Raw genomic sequence first — 24178 nt, forward strand, 5'->3', positions numbered from 1 at the left:
GTTCATACATGTCTAGTAGCCCGTAGGCACACCGTCAAACATGATAATAAATGAACGTAAACCTATCGATTCACACATGTCTAGCGGCCCAAAAGCACACTGTCAAACCTGATAATAACATGAACGTAAACCTGTCGGTTCACGCATGTCTAGCGACCCGTAGGCACACTATCAAACATGAAACTAGACCCGTAGGTCTTCTGAAATAAAACATGCGTCAAGGCGAGACAATACAAACTGCTCTACTGGTCTATTCATGCATTACATATATAATATCAGTACTGATTAGAAATTTTAACATGCTCATAATACTTGTAACATCATCGAACCTTAGCAAAATATAATGACAAACAAAACATCATGGTCCAGAGTCCACCAAGTAACTTATAGGTCTAATCTAGATCGCTTGGCACAAAGGCACCGGTAATAGTATCACTTACCTCACTTGGTAAAAAACGCAAAACAAAATCTCCTTAGAACTTCTTTAGCATACTTGAATCAACCTAAAGTTGTGGCTTGGTCCAAGACCAATTCCAAAACTTGATTCAATTAGCCAATCTGATCAAGAATTAAATCCAAAATCAATAATTTAATTTTCCACTATTACTCTCAATCCAAAAGAATAACCATCCAACAACTTACAAAACTTATTGATCTTCACCAATTTTCTGCAAAACAAAATGGTCTCTAGCTTGCATGGTCAATGCCTCAAAACTTCCAAATCTTGAATCTAAGTTTCACACCAAGAAGAGGTTACTAATTTAACCCAAAATCAAATGGGTGAATTTCACCTCCCAAATTATAAGAAAAATAAGTCTTACCCAAGGTTTTTCTCAAGATTCTGACAAAGATCGGACAGTGGGTAGATGGCGCATCGGCTCGTGGATACTATAGATAGGCAAGCGGGTGTTGCTGTGACGGCATAAATTGTTTAGGCTCGCGACTAGTAGTGAGGGTCTTGCATGAGGAGAGTTTGCGGAGAGTGAGGAGAGAAGGGAAATTCTATTTTTATAGATTTATTCAGCAGTGATTACAAACAAACCAGAACATTCAAACAACCGATCCAACCATTCAAAATGAAAACTCTATATGTCTGAACAGACTGACCAAATTTGAGTACGATCAACGATTTCAAACTTTGAAATCGCGATATGATTATATTGTGGTCTGTCGCTAAAAAAATTTGACAGAATTGCTGTTCTTCTGCCTCCTAACGTTATTTGCTATCTCTCTTTATCACTTACATTGTCATTTCGAAAAAATCTCAATTCTTTTATTTTTATTTATACTCATCATTCTTTAAATTCCATATATATATAAAAAAATAAGAATTTTACATTTGAATTATTATTAAAAATCTATGACTTAAATAAAATTTAAAAAACAAAAGAATAGCAGATAGCACGGCTGCTTTATTTTTAATTATATAACATATGATATTAAAATGATTATAAATGTTGATATAAAATCTATATTTATATTATTTTTATTATCTTTTTCATAAGTTGGTTAAAAGTCTTTTTTATTTATTTTTTAGTCAAGGTCAAATGTTTCATTGCTTGTCAGCTTATTGTATATGTATGCTTCATGTCGTCCATTATGCGTAGGTCAAAATACTCGGAGTATGTGATGTGAAGAGAGTGTGTTAGTCTTCAAAGAGGACTCAGAATCTTATTACTTGTGAATAATTCTCGTCAGGTCAGGAATTCTAGGCTTGGAAGAGCAGTATTCTTAAACACAAATTTTGACCAGGAGATCAGGCGATGCTTAGGTAATGAAAGAGCAATAATATATTTTATTAATTGTGTTTCTGAAATCAGCATTGTGCAATTCCTATGAGATTAACGATAAGTTGATTGGAATGTTTGGTCACCTTTGAGTAATTTTCTATTGTCCAATTATAGTGCATTATTATTTACCTAAACGAATCAAATAAGATTACAGAGTGAATTTTAGTAGTAACTCATAATATAGAGATCAAGCTATCGTAATTGAGTATCTACTATTTGTTTGAGAGAGTTGTTTCCAAACACATGCATCTATGAGAACTTAGGCGCACCCACCATTTCCATTTGGAGAAATAGATCTTGCCGTGTCATGGTATGTAAAAGCGATTGATCGTCCAATAGTCCAATCTAGACGCATAATATTAAGGTTTGCCTGCGTCACTCTAAGGGTGCAAGAAAACTATTGCATTATCTATCGCTAATATTTTTAACTTTATATACCCCTGCACATGACATAAATTAATAAAATGTGAACTTTACATTAAGTCACTACTGATAATTGATATATCTACATATTAGATTAACAAGTCCCTGTGTTCTTGAAACTTCATATTTACATCAGGAGAACTTGCTATTACATATGTTTATAAACTCTAAGGCAATATTACTGCTACAAAGAAACATAATTGTGAGTGTGACCAAGGAATGCTTGATAATTTATATATATACAATCGCTACAATTGTTGGCAAACATTTCATAATCCACAAAGGTATGTGAAAGTTGTTGCATTAGTATTCGTTTCAATAATTACTAAAATAAATTGTTTCAAATATCTTCATTAGTATTTATTTCAAAGGTTAATTACTAAAATAAATAAATAAATTTTTTCAATTAAACATGATTATATTAATTGTTTGAAAGTTGTTGCATTAGTTGGTCAAAGGTCTTCATAAATTGTTGCATTATATTAATTACTACACATGAATAAATTAATAAATTAATTAATTAGAATATTGATAATTGATCATAATTTATATAGATAATTTAAATTAAAATAATTAAAAATGATTACATTGATAATTTATATTAAAATAATTAAAAATGATTACATTAATTACTGAAATTTATTAAGTATAAGTAATATATTTATATTTATTAATCAATTAAGCTATATTTTTATTGTTCAATCTTCCAAAAATAAAAATCTCACACTTTTACAAAGTAACTTAGGTAACTTCAATATTAAGCATGTAAACATTAAGAATAAATGAAGACAATGCACTCATAAAAAAAATTTAAAAATAAATACACCAAAATTAATAACACCAAAAAATATCAAATAGTCCATGTAATATATTCATTGTATAAGTAACACATCAAAATTAATAACACCTAAAAATACAACTGAAATGGAACATAGGGGAATACAAAAATAAAGTAATACACCAACCTCAAACTAATTGAATATTCCGTATTAGTTTGGGTTGCATAACAAAACAATAAAAGAAGTTAGAAAAAAAAATCTAGAAATACTTATAATGTAGAAAGAGAACTAGTTGGAATAAAGAAATACTTATGTTACTTCTATGAAGTACGATGTGGATGGAGTCCACGAGTTGACGGATCACAATGAGGTATCCTACCACCCACCAAACAACCAAAGTTAGAAACTTAATAATATGAAAATAACATAACCAAACATTAGAAAGTAGAGAAGGAGAAACCGAAGTTAACTCAGTAGATTGACAAAATAAACCTTGGACAGTGGAGATTCTCAACAAATGCTTAATGGGATCAATGTTGTTATATAGGAAAAGTGAAAGGAGAGGGGTGGTTGTTGAACATTAATAACAGCCCTAACAAATATTTAAAAACAAAAGTGACCAGCCTCAGAATTAATTTTACATCATGAATGAATTCAAATCTAATTAATAAATTAGTTGAGTCATTAATGAAGTGGTTGAATGGGTAGTGGAAATACGCAAGTGGAATAAAATCAGCAAACAATCAGAACAGTTATTACTAAAGTTGTTGGACAATTTAAATAAATGAGGTAACTAATAATGCATAATATTGAAAACGTGCAAAATACGTGATTATGATCGAGTATATTCAAGCATGATCGAGTATGAACGATCGAGTATGATCGAGTATGATCGAACATGATCGAGTATGTTTGAGCATGATCGAGCATGATCGAACATGGTCAAGCATGATTGAGGATGTTCGAGCATGATTGAGCATAATCGAGTATGAACGAGTATGATCGAGTATGTTCAAGCATGATGGAATATGAACGATCGAATATGATCGAGTATGTTCAAGTATAATAGAGTATGAACGATCGAATATGATCGAGTATGTTCAAGCATGCTGAGTATGAATGATTGAGTATGATCAACTAATTCTTTCTACGAGATTCTTCTACAATTCTAATAGCTGAAAAATCAAAACAAGGTATGAAATTAAAATTTTAGGAGAAGACTCGTTATTGGCCAATCTAGGGTTTAGAAAACGAACCTGAAGTGGACGACCGTTTTCCCCCACCAATTTGCAATTTCTTCAACCAATCCTTGCCATGCATTCAACGATCGACGACCGACACAACACCAAGGACCAAAAACAAATCGTACAATGGGTTATGGGTGAATGGAGGACCGTCAAAGCGACAAGGACATAGTTGAGAAGAAGATTGAAGCGGCGAGAGGGAAAATGGAAAGCACCAAATCTATGAGAAAACAACAGATCAATGAAAAAAAACGAAAAATGAAACGGTTACATACGATACGTGTGAAAGAGAGACATGTTTGAGGCCAAGCTTGAGGAGAAGATTGAAGCAGCTAAGAATGTAGAGTTTGGTTAAGATAATGTTTGAGAGCTACGATGACATACAATACACGAAAGAAAAATGACAGTGGGATACGAAACGCGTTCCGAAAATGAGCTTATAAATAATTAAAATCGGTAAGATAATAGTGGACCTCCAAACACTGAGATGATATATCAACCCTTGATATATCATCTCATGTTGAATCCCCAAACACCCCCTAAATGACTTATTGAATACAAAATTGAAAGACTAAAACCTATTAAACACTTTTTACCTCAGTAACCAAATTAATACAAATCTAAATGTTCAAGCACTAAATTTATAATTTAAGCACTGGGGCATTGGAACTCTCTTCCAAAATACATTTTTCGTAAACTGTCCGGCGCCGTAATCAGTAATGATAACAATGTTGATGCACGAATATAGCGAAAGCAAGAAGAATGGAGGGTCGGTGAAAAGGCTATTTAAGTGAAGCCCATTGTGGATATGGGCATTCGTAGATCCATCCTGGTCCAGAGTACTGAACACAATGCAGCCACAGACCCTCTTCCTCTCCGTCGTATCTGCACATAACCAACCATGTTTAATGCAATATTCATGGACACTATTACATTTTGAGTAGAATCAAACCAGCAAAGCTTTCCACTGGGATATAAGTGAAGTTTCTCACCCCTTTGGAGCCAAATTTGGACAGTTTGTACACATGGGATCAATTCTAAAATCTTCACTCCAGTTTTCTTCGCGTGCATTAACACAATCTTCTTCAATATCACATGCCGCAGAACAGTTTGATATTGCAGCAGCTCTATCTGCAGTTGTTTTTTCCACGGAACGACCTGAAGCTTCTTTTGTAAGGTACAGTGTATCGTTGGCTATGGGATAACCTGTATATTGCAAATGCACACGGATCTGCAATGCAGGTGGTATACCACAAGACACTGATTTTAACATCAAAAGGAGGTGGGTGCATACATGGATGACTTGAATATACGAAATATCAATGTGGGGAGTTCTCATGCAAAATGTCTTCAATGAGTCGAGATTAGAATTTTACTTGATGAGTTCGGCCAGTGATCGGTTCACATAAAACAATGCTTTGGACTCCATCGGAACTGATGCGCGTAAACTTTGTTTGAGCAGCCTTCCCCTTTATTGGAGTATTAGCGCAAGAATCAACCATCTGTTGCATCAATACCAAGTGGCACTACTAAATTCAGACCAATATGCTTCCAGTCAAGAGATTCCATCCAATAGTAACTGACACTAGCATTAGCATACAAAGGAGCAACAGTTCTCCCACAAATTTTATCCATGTTAATATTATGATTACGGAATTGAAAACAGTCATCTTTGACTCTTCAGTAATAGAGAGAGGCAGAGAGTAAATAGACAATTAATGGGCTTTTACGAACTTATTTTTTGAAGACCTAACCATTCCCAACAAGTAAATTCCATCTAGTTTAGGCTAATAACTTGCAAGCTCAGTCCTAGAGTGGGCGCCAAATAGGTCTAGAAATTAAAAAAATGGCTTAATAGGTTCATAAACTTCAAAATTATGTCTTAGTAAGCATCTAAACTTTAAAAAGCATCTAACAAGTTCCTAATCTTCTGATTTTGTGGGCAAGTGACTATTGTTCTAAGACAACTATCTGACCCTACTATGTTTGATTGCCAACAAAGTAAATTCATTCCTTATCATCCATGCCCTCTTCTTAAGTAACTAAAGTTCATATGGACAAGGGAAGAAAATGAATCCTCACCTCCGCTGTGCTCCTTCCCTCTCGAGCATTGTAATTTATATTAACATCAACAACTTGCTGAAATTAAGTCCAGGGTAAAATGATGCAGATAATCAGATGGAAGCCAATATAAATAGAATAGAAATATTATGAGGCGACTTCACTAAACATAAAAATACACCACAGTGCTCCACATGCCTACAAGGGGCCATAAACCACAAGCAAATTTATTTCCCTCTAGTGTAAAAAAAACCGAGTGTTTGATCTCATACTTTTCTAACACCACATGCCTATAAGGAGCATAAACCACAAGCAAACACTCATGCACATGTCCATAGTAAGTCAGGATAGGACAACCAGGGGTCCCTTTTAAAATGTAGACTCAACATTCTCAACATTCTAAATTACCCTTGGGCCTTTATCAAAAAGTTTCCATTTAGATTGTTACAAGCAGATATCTAAAAGTAACTCTTAATTTTGGTCATATTTGAAGGAACAATTTGATAAATAATTGAAGACAGAAGAGAAAATCAAGACTTGACTAGCCCAAAGAAGAATACCTCTGCTTCTGGAAATACACCCACTACCCTTGCAATATACTGCTTCTTCACCAGCCCAGACTCAATCTGCAGTATGCACACATTCATATTATATGAGCTTCTTTAGTTCCTAGTTAGTGCATGTGCAGAAAAAGACGAGAAATCAATCACAAATTAAATTTAACTATACACAGTGAAACAGGACAAGAGCATTACTGGGAAAAACTTCCCGTGCAAGTGGACCTTTTTTTTATCTTTAAATAGCTTAATTACGTACATTTATAATTCTCTGTGGATTTGAGTTCAGCAACTTGTGGATGTGGAGTTTCAAACTTTTGACCTTTTCATCAAAGATATGTTAATTCTGTGTATTTGTGTCATTTTATTTTACAAAATTTCACTCAAGCCACAAAATTATTTAGAGTTAATTCTTCTCTCATATATTTTCTTTCTAATATCATCCAATATTATATGATTATCATCTAGGTTTCACGTTTTTATTTACAATTTCATTGTTTAACAAATGAGAATGACTAGTTAGGATTCACTCTTTTCCCATAGGTTTTATACATTTCATAAATTTTCAATATTCAGACCATCTACTGTAATCAATTTTTTATGAGTTCCCTCACCATTTGTGTTATTAAAATATCAAACTATCTCCTCAATATTCATATCCAAATATGCCTTATAAACTAAAGAGTCATCATTTGTATATTTTGTAAGTTATAATCTAGGAAGCATGGACACCCAGGCCGAGCGTCCGTGTCATAAACAGATTCATCTGAACAAGCTCTATACACATGTCCAACACATTAAAAATGTGTATAATATTAAATGGCTTGGCATGACTTTGGGAAGGAAAAAAAACATTAAAGCCCAGCCCTAGAGAGATACTATATCAGTTTCTCAACCTTATATACTAATCATCATAGGTTAACTTAGAGGCCAACAAGGATCATGAGTTCCATCTAAGGTGACAACCTATCTAGGACTTAACTTTCGTATTTCCTTGACACTCAAATGTTGTAGGGTCATGCAAGTTGTCTCGTGTGAATAATCGAGGGACCGTCTATATGCTCTACAAATGCTAATTGACTTGACTTCATATGATTTCATTGAAGTATAAATTTTTTTATGTTAAATTTACATGTTTATTTATTCTGAAATATTAAATATATTAATATATATTTTTAAATAATCGATTGACCCAAAAGTTTAAGCTTATAGATGAAGGTAGATTTAATTATATATCATCTAACACTCCCCCTCACTTGTGGGGCTTGAAATATGAAGAATGCCCAATAAGTAGAAATCAATATTAATTGAGAAGGAAATAACACTTGCTGGGTTGAACACAGGACCTCCCTAGACCACATGTTGTGATACCATCTTAAATCACCGATTGACCCAACAAGTTTAAGTTTATGAGTGAAGGTAGATTTAATTATATATCAACTAACATATATGCATACATTTTCTGTTATAATAATAATAATGTGTCCCCAACATGCTTGTATCCTCTTCTTTTAGAAATTGGTGCAGTGTCACGTCCGTGTTATTAGGTTATAATCATTTTCTGTCCATTGCATAGTACTTAGTAGTAAAGCTAATTGACAATCGATACTTTTTCCTTATAAATATCTTTATATCAAATCATAAAATGTTAGGAACCAAAGTAGTATAGGATGCTTTTGTCCCACATTGGTTAGAATGGGATGACCAATGTGGTACTTAAGTGGCTTGGCTCTCCCACCCCAATAGCTAGCTTTTGGGGTGTGGTTCTCCAAAGTGCTTAAGTACCTAACAATGGTACCAAAGTCAGTTGTTGACGTTTCAGAGTGGAACCGGCGGAGGGTTTTGATCGGGTGTGGCCAAGTGAAGTATCGTCGGAGTAGCCATTGGGATGTCGGCTTTCCGAGGATGGGGTATTGTTAGGAACCAAGGTAGTCTGGCAATGTTTTAAAAGACTTAAGGCGTTCTTGAGGCATTGTCTCATAGAGAGGCGATGCATAAGACTCAAGGCAGTATGAGGCGTAAGCCTCATTATAAATATAATAATAATCATAAAATATAAAACCTTGTATGCTTACTATTATAGTGCCATAATATAAGAATCGTAAGATTACATCATGATTTTTTTTTAAAAAAAATAGAACTAAAACCCCAAGAACAAATGGACGTAAAGAAAGAACAAAACAAAACATTTTTAAAAAAATAAGAGGAAAACCTGAGAAAATGCATATTTTTGTAGAAGTAGAATTGACAAACAATATATGTTGAAAAGTTTGTAAATAATATGAAATAGTAGAAACAAAGTTTCAAAATAGATGCAGCACCACAAAAAAAATAAGAGAAGAAGAAAACCCGTTTTTTGTTTTTGCTGTGATAATGAACAAAAAAAATCGGAAAAAATTACAAAAAGAGGGGGAAAACGGTGGATAAAGAGTAGGGGAAAAAAAAAAGTTTCGCCTTTTTCTTATGGATTAGAAAGCTAACTTGCATGCGGCCTGCTATTATTTTCTTATCCAACTGAAGATAATTAAAGTCTACATGTGTCAAAGTGTTTTACGCCTACAAGATAATTAAAGTCTACATGTGTCAAAGTGTTTACGCCTAAGTCTACATGTGTCAAAGTGTTTACGCCTACAAGATAATGTTTTTCCTTGGAAACCCAATTGACTGGAATCCCACAACCGCGACATCTCACTCATCAATTAAAAATTCATTAAATGGAATCGCCACCACCGGTAACATCCCAATACAATTTTTTTTTTTTTTAGTTCTATTACCCACTTTTCACTGAGGTTTACGCCTTTCCGCTGAAAACAGAAGCACTGAGGCTTACGCTTCCAGCCATAAAAGGCGTAAGCCTCCTTTTACCATGCACAAGCGTAAGCCTCAAGGCATTGCAAGGCCAACCTTGCCTCCAGGCTTACGCCTCAAACGTTTTTTAAACAATAGTAGTATGGAATCCTTTGTCCCACATTGGTTAGAATGAGATGACAAATGTGGTACTTAAGTGGCTTAACTTTCTCACCAATAACTAACTTTTGGAGTGTGGTTTCTAACGTACTTAAGTACCTAACAGAAAACTACTAGTTATAGTATTCATTACTGTGGGTTCTTTTCTATAATTAAAATCCTTTATTTATTGATAATGACAGTCCATGCGTTATTCAATTGCAATGATGTGAAGCAGTTCTCAACATTATATGACATTATAGCAGTTAGAAGTTGTCTATAGAAGAAAAGCCAGAGTACATGTTTGATCAAAATGTTTGAGAAGAATGCACCTCATGAAAGTTCCATGAAAATGGATTCCCTGTCATTTACTATATAACTAATATGAAAAGTCTTAGGTATAAGGCATACCTGTTGTCTGAAAAGGTCAGCTTTGGATGCATTTCTAGCAAGAATAAGAAGTCCTGAAACAAGGCGGTCTAGTCGATGTATAGCTTACATGATCAAGTCAAGGGAAGAAGAGGGTTGCCCTTCAAACCAATGGATAAAGTATGCCAATAGAGTTTTCTTCATTATCAAATTAAGAGACTAGATAAGAGGTAATAGCTTCTAGAAGGACATAGAAATTGGATACGAAATAGAGGTGCCAAACCATGCTCTGCTTCAAGTATACCGACAACTGTGTTTTTCCTATATTGACCACATGGATGAACCTATATTACCATAGAGGTTGCATTTAAAATGGAACCAAAAGTAAGGGTAAAATCAACTTAAAAGAAAAACAAAAAATAGCAGACAAGAGGGTACGAAACGAACTTATTTACTAAGCATCTATTCCACAACTTGCAAAACTAGTGACACAATATGAAGTTCATACTGCCAATCTGACTCACCGGAACAGATGCAGGCTTGCAAACCGTGAGCACTTCTGCTTCTTCTTTGAGAATTTTCACGCCCCAAGCCATTACCGGAGGTTCATGCCTACAGCCCTTGTGAAATCAATTACGAGTTTGATAACTCTATAGTGCAGCTTTAACATATAGAAAGCAATCAATTGCAGCTTTGACATAAAGAGAGTTCAACAAGTAAATGTAAATTCAAGAGAATCACAACCAAGTCCCTCACATGGTGAGAAGTAATTATTCTATTCGGGGACTATAAGCCTTTAAGACACTACCAGAAATTACAACGTGGAGAACACATACCTGTGCAGGAAATGGCTTATCTTTTGAGATGATTTAACTATATATGAAACAGGCACCATCTCCCCATCGACTTGTATGCGACCACATTTGACAGCATCAACCTAAAAAATAAAGTTGCAACCGGTAAAGCCACGAAAACAAGGAAAAATCTATGAGGGTATGAAAATAATATACAGTACATGTGATAAATCCACATTTTGATAACATCATACAGGTAAAACGGAAAGGATAAACCATACATAGTACTCGTAAGGCCGGCCTTTGAACTCTTCAGCAAATAAGTCGACAATGGTTTTACCGGCCCACCGATTTTTAACCTGCAAATTGGAGATAAGAAGTTCCAATCAAGAGTTTGAAATTAGATTCTCAAAGATTAAAGTTGAAGAACAAGAAAGGAAGTCAATAAGTCACTTACATGAGCAATGAACTCGAAGTAGTAAGGTCTAACGTGCCGCCTCCCTAATCAAAGAAGTCTGATTAAAACAAAGTGGAAAGTAAAAACCGAAAAGAAAATCACCAAAAGCAAGCTTCCAGTCTGTACCATTGTGAAATATATAATCGCTTCGTTGTGGAGGGTTGGCAGGGGTTTGCCATACGATCTCTCCCACTCCCATGCCCTCTTCTTCCCTTTTCCTCTTGCTCGTCATTCTGCCGTTTAACGGAGGTCATAGCACAGTCGGACTGATGAGGAGGGGAAGGGGACAACACGAAACGACACCGTATGGATCCTGAAGCTTGCGCTGCCACGTCTATAGTCTTCGAACCGAACCGGATTAAGTTCTTAGGTGACATTACATAAAGTCAAGACCGCGTCGATTTCAGAATCGGTGGCTTTTGCCTTCGCGAGCGCTTACTTTGTCTTCTTCCTCACTTCAACAACTTAAATATTATTATTTATAAATTCATAAATAAATTGGGAAAGAAAATATATATATTCAATTAATATTCTTCTTTCTAAAAAGCCTGCAGCTGAGAGGAAACTGCTTTGGCCTGATCGACGGCTTCTCAAGGTCTCTTCTCTCTTCTCTCTTCTATCTTCTCTTAATTGTCCTCTTGTTTTCACTTTATCCAGAATTACTCGCCTTTTCGGATCTTTCATGGTGTTCACACCTGTAATTGCTTCAGCTCCGTTGCTGTTGGAATTGCTTTGAATTCCTTTTAGGGCACCGGATTTCGTCACCGCGTGTCCGATCAATTCAAGGTCGGGATCCAACACTTGTACCTGATTTGAGGACACTCGACTCAGATGCCGGAGGACGATTTGATTGACATTAAGTTCAGGCTCTACGATGGTTCTGATATTGGACCATTTCGATACTCGTCGGCATCGACAATAGATGTGCTTAAGCAGAGAATAGTTTCCGATTGGCCCAAAGGTTCCAACTTCACTCTTCATCTTCTCCTTATTCTTTTCTGTTATAACTATTCAATTTATAATCGTTTCTGACATTAGGCTTTTTCTATGACTTTTTTTTTTTTTTTTACTGCAAAGGTTTATGTGAACTTCCGGCGTTTCTGTTGCATGCTCTATAGTCTGTCAATCCCTCTTTTTTTAATACTATAGTCTGCTAGCTTAAGAGAGCTATTTTTAGGACTAATATTTTATTCGTGGCAGACGACTCTACGTCGTTTTGTTATTCTTGAATTACGCGCTCCTTCAGAGGGCGCGCATTGAATTTTTTTATGTGTGTCGTTTTACAATTAGGAACTCATACCTGTGTTTTATGTTTCTTAAGAATTGTATTGATTTTTCTTTTCCCTTCTGGGACGATTTTTTTTCCCTTTTTAGGCAAAACAATTACTCCGAAGGCAGCCAGTGAAGTAAAACTGATAAGTTCTGGGAAAATCTTGGAAAATAACAAAACTGTTGGTCAGTGTAAATTACCTTTTGGTGAGTTCACGGGAGGAGTCACCATAATGCACGTTGTTGTACAGCCATCCCTAGCGAAAGCTAAAACAGGTGATTTCCTTTGAGATCTTAGCTATAAATATATTTTCTTGGTCATTGATTCTTCCTTTTAAAATTTTACGTTTATATGATATTCTCCCCCTTTTCTCCAATGGCAAATGTTTTTTCAAATACTCTGTATTTAATTCGACAAGTCTATATAATTGTGCTATTAGGAGATGGGATCGCATTCTGAACTGATGCATTCATCAAATTGTTGTTGGTCTTTTAGCTTGAACCTAGGTCAATACTCTTCTAATGTTAATTCTTAACACCCGCTTCTGTTACAATTTCTGGAGTTAATGGGATATAACAATTTCATAATCTTTCTGCTATCAATGCCTTTTTACTAGTGCTTTTGAGTTATAACTCTGAACTACGCTAACCAGAACGCCGAATCTTAGCATGTAGTCCCCTGAGTTAGCTATCATGAGTGATGAGCCTTTTAGAAAACCTTCTTTCTTCATTTATTTCTGCTCCAGAATTATATCCCTTTTTTTCTCTGTCCTGTCCTTAACTATGGCCTGTGGCTTTTAAATGTAGAAGGGTTTTCTAGCGCCTGCTTTGAATGGTTAGGACAAGAACTGCTAGCAGATTGTATCTAAACCATTTTATTTGGCACAAAGTTAGAGACGTATGATCGTCTTATTGACTATTACTCCCTTAAAAAGTATGCAGTGAGAAGTTACCCATTGAGTTGGCCAGTGTAAATAATAAAGAGCTTAAGGAAAATGGATTCAAGCTATGGCTACCTACCTCGGATGTAATATCCTATGAGTTACTTTGGCGATCAAATGTAGTAGTTCAGATAGATGTGCAGTGAGAATGGTCCAAATGTGCACAAGATGGCTGGACATTCACGGTTATATATATGCACACATATATATAAGAAAAAAAGAACTAAAAATGGAGATAGATTTTTCTGGGGGCTTAGCTGGTCTATTATTCTGCTCTGTCAGTGAAGATAAAAAGAACATCTTGTCAGACCGCAGATTTAATTAGTCACCTAGGAAATCTAATGGCAAAATTACTATATAGTACAGATGTTGGATGAGGATTAAAGTTTGCTGTATAGTGAACAGTAGTCTTCTTCCTCTTCTTTGGTTGAGGAACTTCTGGTAGGAACAAAGGGATTTGTTGGATGCCTTGCCCAAATATGAAAATAGACCTAAGTACTAACTCTAGAGCTCACATACTCTTCCATAACCCTTAACTTGAGGATTTATGTATATGCTCTTAATCACTCTCTCTCTTCGCATGATTTTCCCTTTTCTTTACTCTTGCTTCATCTTCCTCCTTCATTATTTTCCTTTTCATCTCCTAATCATTGGGAAATCTAAAATAAACTAGAGCAGAAAGAACTTGTATTTTTGTTAGGACCAATAAAAATGTCAAATCTTCCAGATTTATTTATTTATTTCATTTGGTTGAGTTTAAAGAAATTAATTAACTAGTGTAAACTACTATTAAAACCAGTGATATTGTTATTAATTACCTGATACATAATTAGTATATATTAGCCTCATGAAATTGACTGATTATAATTGTCAGTAATTGCTTAGAATTAATTTTGATTAGTTCTAATATTTCACAATTCCGTAAGATTACTTGTGATTCTATAGAAACATCTTCTATTTCCATGAAACTTGACTATAAGTCTATAATTTTCATTAATTGCTTGGATTTAATTTTAATTAATTTATTGACGATTATCCAGGAAACTTGACAGTCTTTGTGCAAAATAAACATGCGTTTAATTCCAAAATATAGTGGCACACAACCAAATTTTAAACTAAGGCAGCCCCTACAATGTTTTTAACTTTTTATAGTATTGGTAGTCTAGGATCTCATCTATGAATTTGGTTTATTCTGTTTAATTATTGATTTTTCTTTCTTGATTCCAATAAATACACATACAAACTAATATCCACACTTAAGCTTTATCCAAAAAAAAAAATAATCCACTCTAAAGCTTGCCCCTGCACCCCTAGAAGAAAGAAGAGTGGGAGAGGAACAGCACTAAAAATAGAATGTGATAGTGTTACTTGTTCTAGTTCAATTTTATGTGATTGCTGTGGTTCTCTAGTCAAATCTTGAATGTGGATCGGGTCCTTATAAAACTAGATTAAATCATTAACTTTGAGAACGTGGTCATTGATCGAATTTGTTTTTTATGAGTCTGGTATTTCTTTGTTGTGCCATGAAATATTTATTTACATAGATACGTTGATGATACAGAGAAAAAGACTGACAATTCGCAACAGAAGATCGTCTGCTCCTGTTCCATACTTTGAAACACAACACCAGTCATAAGATTCGTTTGGTAAATCATCTTCCAAAACACGGTTGCTATCAGCCATATTCTTGTGTATAAATGCTTTCTGGTATTTTGGTAATGATGTGTTTAGGAATATTGATGTGGGGGACTTGCTTCTCTTTTATATGATTGTGAAGTTTTTTTTATGATTTTTCAAATTCTTTGGTTACTAAGGTCAAGCTTTATTCTGTTTTTCGCATGTCCCTTTCTCTTTTGGTACAGGAAAAGCTAGGTCTTCTCTCTTATTAGAGGGTTTGCAACTAGAATAAGAGGGCTATTTATAGATTACGAGAGGCATTCAAAAGACTAAAATACTCCTAGGGATACTGCCCAAGTACTATGGTGATGAGGTCAATTTTGGAAAATTGCTAAAAAAAAATCTATCCCCATACTTTCTCCAACAAAAAAAAAAAAGAGTATCCTTTTTTTCTTTTCAAGTGAAGGTTGAGTCATCCATTGAATACCTATATTTGGAAAAAGGGAAATTTCTCGGGCACTTGGAGCCGAGGTGGAATTAATGACGTACATTTCCTTAGAAAGAGAATTGTGAAATACTCAATTTCTTCCTCTAATTATATTATCTTTGGCATTAGAGGTTTGATTCTTCCACTCCAAATGATATGATTCTTCCACTCCAAATGATATGATGTAAAAAAAAAATGCCCTATAATCAATGAAAATGGGAAATTATCTATTAAAAAAAAATTGTCTGATGGGCCACATTGTTTATTTGGCATGCCTTAGTGACAGACCACTATTAAAATACAAAGGAGGCTTATACCCATTGAAGAGTCAACTTGCATTGCATTTTGATATTTAAGTATCCACCAAATTGTTCAAAAGAGGATGAATCTGGAGCAAACGGCATTCCTACAAATTCAGAAGAAGGTTCCTCTGTATTCACCCGATGGCTGTTTAAGCGAATGCCAACGTGGTGTTCATGGTGGTCAATAGATATGCCATCTCTGCAAATACTGAGCCCAATGTTCTATTCATGTGGAAAGTTTGAGGTTCAAATTTACCTCTTCTTAAACTCAATAAAACATGGAAAAAACCACCTCATGATTCACAAGTAAATAACATCATGAAAAACTAAATGGAAAATATTTGTAGCAAGTACTTCCATTGTTATGGGTATTGATTTTCAACTTGTAGTTTCAGATATAATCTGAAAACGTAAAACGATAATTTCACTTTTAAAGTTTTATTTAGTAATCATTTCATTTTTTGTTTTTATTTTCTTAAATTAAGTTTATTTTCTCTTCATTTATTATAATGATTAGTTAAATTTTAAAAATAACAATAAGTTTTTAAAAGATATTTTTTAGTTGTCAAATTTTGGCTTGGTTTTTAAAATCGTTGGTGAAAAATATATTAAAAAAAAAATGAAGATAGAAGCGATGTCCATAAGCTTAATTTTCAATAAAAATAAAAATCAGATGACTATTAACAGAGACTTAAATAAACTAAGTTTTAAAAATGAGGTCAATTCTAATATAATTCTTTATTTTCAAGTTAGTTTTGGCATTTTTTTTCCTTTTTATTAATTAGATTATTTTGATATAATGTAATATGTCCAAATCCTAAGCCCATTGATTAAGGGTTTTGTTTGGATAAACTTAGAAAAAAAAATGTTTTTCAAAAAGTCATTTTTATTTAACACTTTTGATAAGAACGATTTAAAATAAAAACTAATGTCAAAAGTACGATTTAAAATAAAAACTAATGTATTTGACAACTCTTCCTCAAATACTTTTATTGCAAGTTTATTTGGTTTATTATATAATATAAGTGTTTTTATTAATATCAAATTACTATAAATAATAATTATAAATTATTATGAATTAATAATTTAAAACAATAATTACGGGAGTTGGTGGAGGTAATTGCCGCTAGTTGTGGTCACAATCGGGCAGAGTTGGCCACTAGCAATTGTTGGTAGAGATAACGTTGGATGTGGCAGCTAGAGTTAGGCAGTGGCAATGGTGGTTGGCAACAAGAATGATTGAAGATAGTCGTTGATAGCCACTACAACATAGTAGAAGTATGCATTTTGGTCATTTAAAAATTATATAAATTAGAAAAATATTAACCAACTTATTTTAGTTGCCAAAAAAATTATTTGAAAATACTTATTTTCTAAATTAAACATTTGAAAAAGTATTACTTCAAGTAAAGATGTATTTGTACTTGAAGTATTTGTTTAGAAATCTTGCTCTGTATGTTGTCGATGCCAAGGAATCTTGCTCTGTATGTTGTCGATGCCATGGAAGACCTATCTCATTTTTTTTCAGTTACGGGGTAGGGGTTTGGATGGATAAAATCGAATGAGTATTGTAGGTTGATAAATAATTAGTGAAATATTGTAGATTCGAAAGTAATTAGAGAAATATTGTAGTTTTGAGATTTGACTAGTACGATTTTTTTTTAAATTGATGTAGGTCGAGGGTTGAATACTCGACCCCTCTTTGTTGAGTATTCAAAACTCGACCATTTTCAAAATTCAACCAACAATGGTGAGTTTTGAACACTCGATCTTTTTTTCTTTTTCTTTTTAATATTAATCCTTTAGGTTTAATCCATTACCGTTCTAAAATAAAGTATCTATGCAAATCTACCATTCTATTTCTTAATAAGAAAAATTACCCTTGTATTTCTTAATAATAGTAAATTAACTCTAATAGACATCATAGAGAAGAACAATTTTAAATTTTTTTTCCACATTGAACCATAGTCATAATTGGAAAACGATAAAATGTAAATTAAAATATCCATATCAATACAACAATTTTAAAGTTTCTCGTTTATTTTAAATAATAATAAGAAAAATCAATGTATCCCACAAGGTGGACGTGTCATGATTTTTGGCAGATTGTCGTCGTCCGACTTTGAACTCTAGGTTGCTCTGGTTCCTCTTAATGTTGTTCTAGTAGCTATTGTACATCTGCAGGCACTTCATAGTATAAATATTCGTTATGCTCTCCACGGCCACACCCATGTCCATGCATGTATGAAGATGATAGATAACCTCTGAATCATAATATTCTGAACCAAAAGGTGGCATCATCATCATTGGACTAGCATAACCAGTCTGGCTCTGCATCTGTGTCATAGAAGATAATTCTTCTATACTGTGATCGACCTCAACAAACTCATCTTTTTCTACTCGAGCGCATCCCTTACACCTAGGAATTGGTGGAGGAGCAATAGGTATGTCTAGAGCCTGTCATTACAATGAAGGATACTTCCTTCGATTGTGATCTAATTGGTTACAAAATCCACACTATACTTGAGCGCTTAGTTTTTTCCAATTCATCTCATCATGGTATCGTGAATTATTTGGTATATCAGGTTTCCTCAACCACGACAGGTCAAGATGTACGACAAGTATATTAGGATGCGTGATCCAGTAATCTTCATGCGAAACAAGTTTAAATTGAGGAGAGTAGCATGCAGCGTACGTTGATAGTTTATAGTAATCCTCAATGAAAACTTCGTAGTTCATGTTAAATTGTGTGCAAACCGCCATAAAATGCGAGCATGGAATACCAAACGCTTGTCATTTGTTACATGAACAGTGCCATTCAAATCCATTTAACCTCAGTAATTGAACATTTCCTCCTTTAGTATTGAGACTGTGATGTCCAGTTTTCACATGAAATACAACTTTATATCGATCATATGACTATACTTCATGTTTACTAAATCTTGCAGTCTATTTCAAAAAAAAATTCATGTGTACCTGAATATTTACTCACTTAGTATTATAAATATATTCGAAATAAATTGTTGATTACTAAAAAAAGAAAATTATTATCGGGTGTATTTATCTCGATGCTCCAAAGCAGTTCTTATTTCTGCTATTCTTTTTTTAAAATAGTTTACATATTTGAAAAATGTTATTTGAGAAAGAGCATTTATCGGCAAAGTTAGAGCTGCTTCAAGGACTCCATTGATGCACTTTGATAGATTTGTCGTCATCCACCCGTACATGAACCCTCTATTATGTGTTTAAGTCCATTGTTCAATACCAATATTGTAAAAAAAACTCATACAGCTCCGATTTATTCCTTTGATGTCCTCAATAGCTTTATTAAACTTTCAAATTTAGAATTGACATCCAGTACGATAAATAAAATTCTTCAATGTATTGAATTTGTACTTTTGTTGAAATTGCTGAAAATATGTTGTAAGCAAAATCGATGGTGACATTTTAGTCTCGTCCAACCATTTTATGGATTGTTCACTGCTGACATTGTTCACTACTGAGATAATGTCAACATGTCAATCCAAAATTAAACACACCTCTTCATGTGTAACAATTTCTCTCAAATATTTCAAGAACCATCCTCATGAGTCCACAAACTTCTCATCTACAACGACAAATACAAGAGGAAGAAGATACTCGTTTGAATTAACCGATGTAGCAATCAGTAACTTTCCTCGATATTTTCTATATAAGTGGGTATCGTCTATTTGAATCACTGACAAATATCTATTAAAAGCTTCTATATAAGGACCAAATGCCCAAAATCCAGAAGGATGACCTGTCCTTTAGTTGGCATTTCCTTTACTCTCCACTCCACACACATTTTGGGATTGATTTGCTTAACATATACAGCCACCTTGGCAACAATTTGTATGGCTCGTCCCAGTCACTGAACACTTTAGCCAACACCTTTCTTTTGCTCTTCCACACCTTATGGTAAAGAACAAGATATCCAAATTTTGTTTTTATGTCGAATTGTAGTTGTGTCACGCTGATGGGCGATTTTTCTCTTACAGCATCACAAAATTTTAGTGCAATCATCGAAGAATCTAACAGCACATGACTTTAACTAAGTTCTGAGTAAAAACATATATGTTGCTCAACATACTTAGTGATCTCAAACAAGCCATACGATTTTTTATTTGTTGCACAAAGTCTCCATTTGTAACCTTATTCCCACTTTTTACATCGAAATGCTCAAATCGTCGGTGTCATTTTCACAACCTCATATGGTACATGACACTTAATAACAAAACACTTGACCGCATGTTGTAGTATTTCTTTATCTTGACAAGTCATCCCCTTATACAATTAGGTATTGTCAACAACCACAGAGGCTACAGTTAGGTCATGTTCTCGAATGTTATCTATTATATTTATATCCAGATTGTTGAATGTATCTGAAGGTAACTTATGTTCACGACCATCAACATCCAACTCATCAAATTCATCATTTGTTTATGTTCTAAAATCCATGTATTGACTGTTAGCCATTATATCTTTATAATCATAGGGTGGTGCAACTGACTCAGGATCAAGGTCAATACATTAAGTCAGATCTTCAAACTACTAAAGGGTTGTACATGTAGATTTATATCCAACCCTACCCGACTCATATTAATATATAACTGCACTAAATTCAAGAGTGGTATCGCAATTGAGAACATCAAGTTCATTATTGTTCATTAGGAATAGGGAATGACATAAACCTTACTAATCCTCATGGTGTTAGATTATGATGTCTATATACTATTCTAACTGATTTGCTCTCATATCTATACCAAGTGTCATCCTTACCATTTCAAGGAATTGTTAAAAAAACAAGTCCATTGTTCACATTTATGCTAAACCCCTCACATGATGATTGGTCATAATCAACTCCATCAACACCATCGATCACATTATCATTTATAAACAACATAAATCCCAAACATTTGTTTGCCATTTTCTAAAAAAAACAAAACAAAACAAAAAAGACAAACAATATATTACTAATTATTTTACTAATTATCAAACTTAAATCTAATGCCTAAAACTCTAATACTAAATTTTCTTCAAGAGAACACTGTTCACACGAAGTTTTCGGAGAAACGTGTTTCGTGGAGCTGAACTTGAGTTGGTGTTGATGTTGGAGTTGATTTGATGCGATGTGGTTTGATCTCTAATATTTGATCCTCTGATTCTCTCTCAGATGGATGAATATGCTTGACTTGGAGAAGGAAAACACCGAACGTTCTTGAAGTAGAAGTCTTGGAAGAGTATTTATGTCTTCAAAGGTCTTCTGCCTTATAGGAGTGTAGCTTCAGGAATCTTGGAACCTTGAAGTAGACGTCTTGGAAGAGTATTTGTGTCTTCAAAGGTCTTCTGCCTTATAGAAGTGCAGCTTCAAGAGTCTTGAAAGCTTGAAGTAGAAGTCTTGGAAGAGTATTTGTGTCTTCAAAGGTCTTCTGCCTTATAGAAGTACAGCTTCAGGAATCTTGGAAGCTTGAAGTAGAAGTCTTGGAAGAGTATCTGTGTCTTCAACGGTCTTCTGCCTTATAGGAGTGCAGCTTTAGGAGTTTTGGGAGTCCTCTGCTTGTTAGTGAATTCTCTCTGAGTCTTCTGAATGTAGAAAATGCTGCCTTTACAAATGGAGAGAACTTCTTTTACAAGCAAAAAAGTGGGAGAGAGCGAGAATCAACGAGAGCATTTCGAGCGAGATTGTGGGAGAAAGCGACACCAACAAGGAGAAGCCTATGGATGTGCAACATGAGGCATAAGCATGTGCTATGGGGGTCGGTGCGCCAGAAAATGTAGAAAATGCTGGTTTTGGTTTTGGCCTGAGTTTTGGGAGTCCTCTACTTGTTAGTGAATTCTCTCTGAGTCTTCTGAGTGTAGAAAATGTTTGCCTTTACAATTAGCACGTAAAGTTTGTTGGAGGGGAGCGAGGTTTTGAGCGAGAAAGTGGGAGAGAGTGAGAGTGGAGAGAGTGAAATTTTAGGAGAGAGCGAGATTCTGGGAGAGAGCGACACTGGAGAGAGCGAGATTGTGTGAGCGAGAAAATGGGAGAGAGCGAGAGTGAGATTTTGGAGAGAGCGACACTGGAGAGAGCGAGATTGTGGGAGAGAGCGACACTAGAGAGAGCGAGATCAACGAGAGCATTTCGAGCGAGATTGTAGAGGAAAGCGACACCAGCAAGGAGAAGCCTATGGATGTGTAACATGAGGCATAAGCATGTGTTGTAGGGGTCGGTGCGCCAGACGTGTTGGATTCTAACAGTGCTTCAATCAGGGTCGTTTTAGCCTCTCGCGGGAGTGAAAGCAAGTCGTCTGTGTTGGATAGTGAGAAACCCTTTGGTTCTCCCGTCGACCTTAATGCGCCTGGAATAGTATATTCCTCCTCCCTGATACTGACAGCACACATGCGGCAATCTCTAGCATATCCTCTGAACCCCAATTGCAGAAGTTCTTCAGGAAGAAATCTGCTAAGGTTATCTGTCGTCTGGGATGAGAAACATCCTCGTCTTCCCATTGACAGCCTTGGGCCTTTGAGCCTTTTTTCTACCCTTCCTTTTTTGTGTCTTGCTCTCTCTCTTGTAGCTTCTATGAGAGTGTAGCTCTTTTTGGGTAGAGTTCAGTCTTTCCTTCTTACGATATGCCACAAGAATCCAGCCTTCGTTATCGTATCATTAGTGCGCTCTCCTCCGTTTTGAGGATCTGTAGCTTGGACCTCATGCTGAAACCGACTATCATAGGTTCAAAGGTCCCAAACTGGACTGAGCTCTCCCTTTCTTCATAAGATATGGTTGGTGGCGCCACGCTCGGAGTTACTGTCACTACAGCATGATTCGTTTGGACCACCTCGTCTAGATCCAGTTTCTATTTTTCCTTTCACGGGCCAATTTGAGGATCAATTCTTTCAGTACGAAACATTTTTCAAACCGGTGACTGATAACCCTGTGATACTTGCAGTAATTGGGGTCATCCACCTTGTCGGCCTGTTCCGGTCGCCTACATTCTGGCAGTTGGATGAGGTGGCTCTCCAGTAATTGTTCAAGCATGTCCGCTACGTCAAAGTCAGGGAATGGATAAACCTTCGCCTGTCTTTCTTTCAGGGTTGGCGACGTCTCTTGCCTTCTTGGTCTTTCTTCTCTATCTTCTTTTCTTTCCCTTTTGAGGAGAACTTCAATGGGGTTGTTGTTAATGACCATTGATTCCTTCATGACACCTTTCACAGTTTTCTCTTCATCCTTCTTGTCTTTCCTCGGTTCGTGGTTCAGAAAGTCCCTCGTTCCTCTGTTGGCGATACTTAGCTCCATGTCGTGAGCGCAGGTCACTAATTCTTCAAAGGTACGGGGCTTAATCCCTTGTAGGATATAGAGGAGTTCCAGTGCATACCCTGCATGCACATTTCCACAGCAGACAACTCGGTGAGTCGATCTTTGCAATCCAGACTCAGAGCTCTCCATCGATTGATGTAGTCGACGACTGGTTCATTTCCGTTTGTTTGGAGTTTGTCAGCTCCATCATGCTAACGGTGCGTTTGGTGCTGTAGAAGCGATTCAAGAATTCTCTTTCAAAAGCATTCCTTTGAGGGTTCTGACGAACTGTTTGACCAGTAGATTCCTCTCGTTCCCGCATTTTCGCATGTTTCTACGAAATGGGCAATGTGTTGCTTTGGGTTGCCCTTTCCGTCGAATTGTTGGAACTTTGGGGCTGATATCCAGTAGGCATTCTCAGGTTGTCGATCCTCTGAGTGTATTGGCTTGGAATACATGAAGGAGGTTTGGGCCAGCCCTCCATATTGAGCTCTTATGGAGGTCATGATCATGCTTGTAGTTATTGGACCGACAAAGAGGCCACCAAGGCTGACTGTTGCGATTGGCTTTCTAGTAGCACGGTATTCCCTTTGTCGATTGCTTTCATCGTGGGTGCTAGGCTTGATTCAGCAGCCTCTCGAGACTGCATTTGTTTCCTTCAGGGCAGCGATCTCGTGGTCTCGCTCCTCGACAGCTTTCATCAGGAAGTTAATCTTCCTTTCCATTTCAGCCATGGCCACTTCCGCCATCACATCCGCCATCATGACAGAAATCACATCTGGCGGTGAATCTCTTTCCGGTCCGTTGGGCGCGAAAGTAGAGTTGTCGAATAAGGGGTTTTC

The 24178-nt window shown here is 35.5% G+C and overlaps 2 protein-coding genes across 4 annotated transcripts; one reads left to right on the forward strand and one right to left on the reverse strand.

Moving 5' to 3' along the window:
* Positions 1-4559: 4559 nt before the first annotated feature.
* Positions 4560-15175, reverse strand: LOC120071203 (RNA pseudouridine synthase 7). 3 transcript variants are annotated; one of them, XM_039023327.1, is made up of 14 exons: positions 14219-15175; positions 13643-13678; positions 11547-11612; positions 11421-11464; positions 11245-11322; positions 11006-11106; positions 10694-10781; positions 10435-10513; positions 10212-10294; positions 6858-6923; positions 6319-6375; positions 5613-5738; positions 5229-5467; positions 4560-5121 (listed from the first exon to the last, which is right to left on the reverse strand). In XM_039023327.1, exons 1-14 carry the CDS (start codon positions 14268-14270, stop codon positions 5019-5021), a joined length of 1218 nt encoding a protein of 405 aa, XP_038879255.1. In that variant the 5' UTR covers positions 14271-15175; the 3' UTR covers positions 4560-5018. The 3 variants fall into 3 exon arrangements, with proteins under 3 accessions (XP_038879255.1, XP_038879254.1, XP_038879253.1); XM_039023326.1 differs by lacking the exons at positions 13643-13678; positions 14219-15175 and having other exon boundaries at positions 10212-10279; positions 11547-11809; XM_039023325.1 differs by lacking the exons at positions 13643-13678; positions 14219-15175 and having other exon boundaries at positions 11547-11809.
* On the forward strand, positions 11870-15443 carry LOC120071204 (membrane-anchored ubiquitin-fold protein 3-like). Its single transcript, XM_039023328.1, has 4 exons — positions 11870-12015; positions 12131-12381; positions 12795-12965; positions 15192-15443. The coding sequence occupies exons 2-4, from the start codon at positions 12252-12254 to the stop codon at positions 15245-15247; spliced, it is 357 nt and encodes a 118-aa protein (XP_038879256.1). The 5' UTR covers positions 11870-12015; positions 12131-12251; the 3' UTR covers positions 15248-15443.
* Positions 15444-24178: the final 8735 nt, after the last annotated feature.

This window comes from Benincasa hispida, chromosome 2, assembly GCF_009727055.1.
Source record: "Benincasa hispida cultivar B227 chromosome 2, ASM972705v1, whole genome shotgun sequence".
Classification (NCBI taxonomy): Eukaryota; Viridiplantae; Streptophyta; class Magnoliopsida; order Cucurbitales; family Cucurbitaceae; genus Benincasa; species Benincasa hispida.

What these genes read in the sequence shown, in the direction of transcription:
- LOC120071204 (XM_039023328.1), top strand. Translation starts at nt 12,252, where the DNA reads ATGCCGGAGGACGATTTGATTGACATTAAGTTCAGGCTCTACGATGGT. An exon ending in AGTTTCCGATTGGCCCAAAG is followed by an intron (nt 12,382 to 12,794) that starts GTTCCAACTTCA and finishes TTCCCTTTTTAG; the next exon opens with GCAAAACAATTACTCCGAAG. An exon ending in CCTAGCGAAAGCTAAAACAG is followed by an intron (nt 12,966 to 15,191) that starts GTGATTTCCTTT and finishes TTGATGATACAG; the next exon opens with AGAAAAAGACTGACAATTCG.
- LOC120071203 (XM_039023327.1), bottom strand. Translation starts at nt 14,270, where the DNA reads ATGAAAAGGAAAATAATGAAGGAGGAAGATGAAGCAAGAGTAAAGAAA. An exon ending in ATAAGCCATTTCCTGCACAG is followed by an intron (nt 10,782 to 11,005) that starts GTATGTGTTCTC and finishes CAAGGGCTGTAG; the next exon opens with GCATGAACCTCCGGTAATGG. An exon ending in CTGACCTTTTCAGACAACAG is followed by an intron (nt 6,924 to 10,211) that starts GTATGCCTTATA and finishes TGCATACTGCAG; the next exon opens with ATTGAGTCTGGGCTGGTGAA.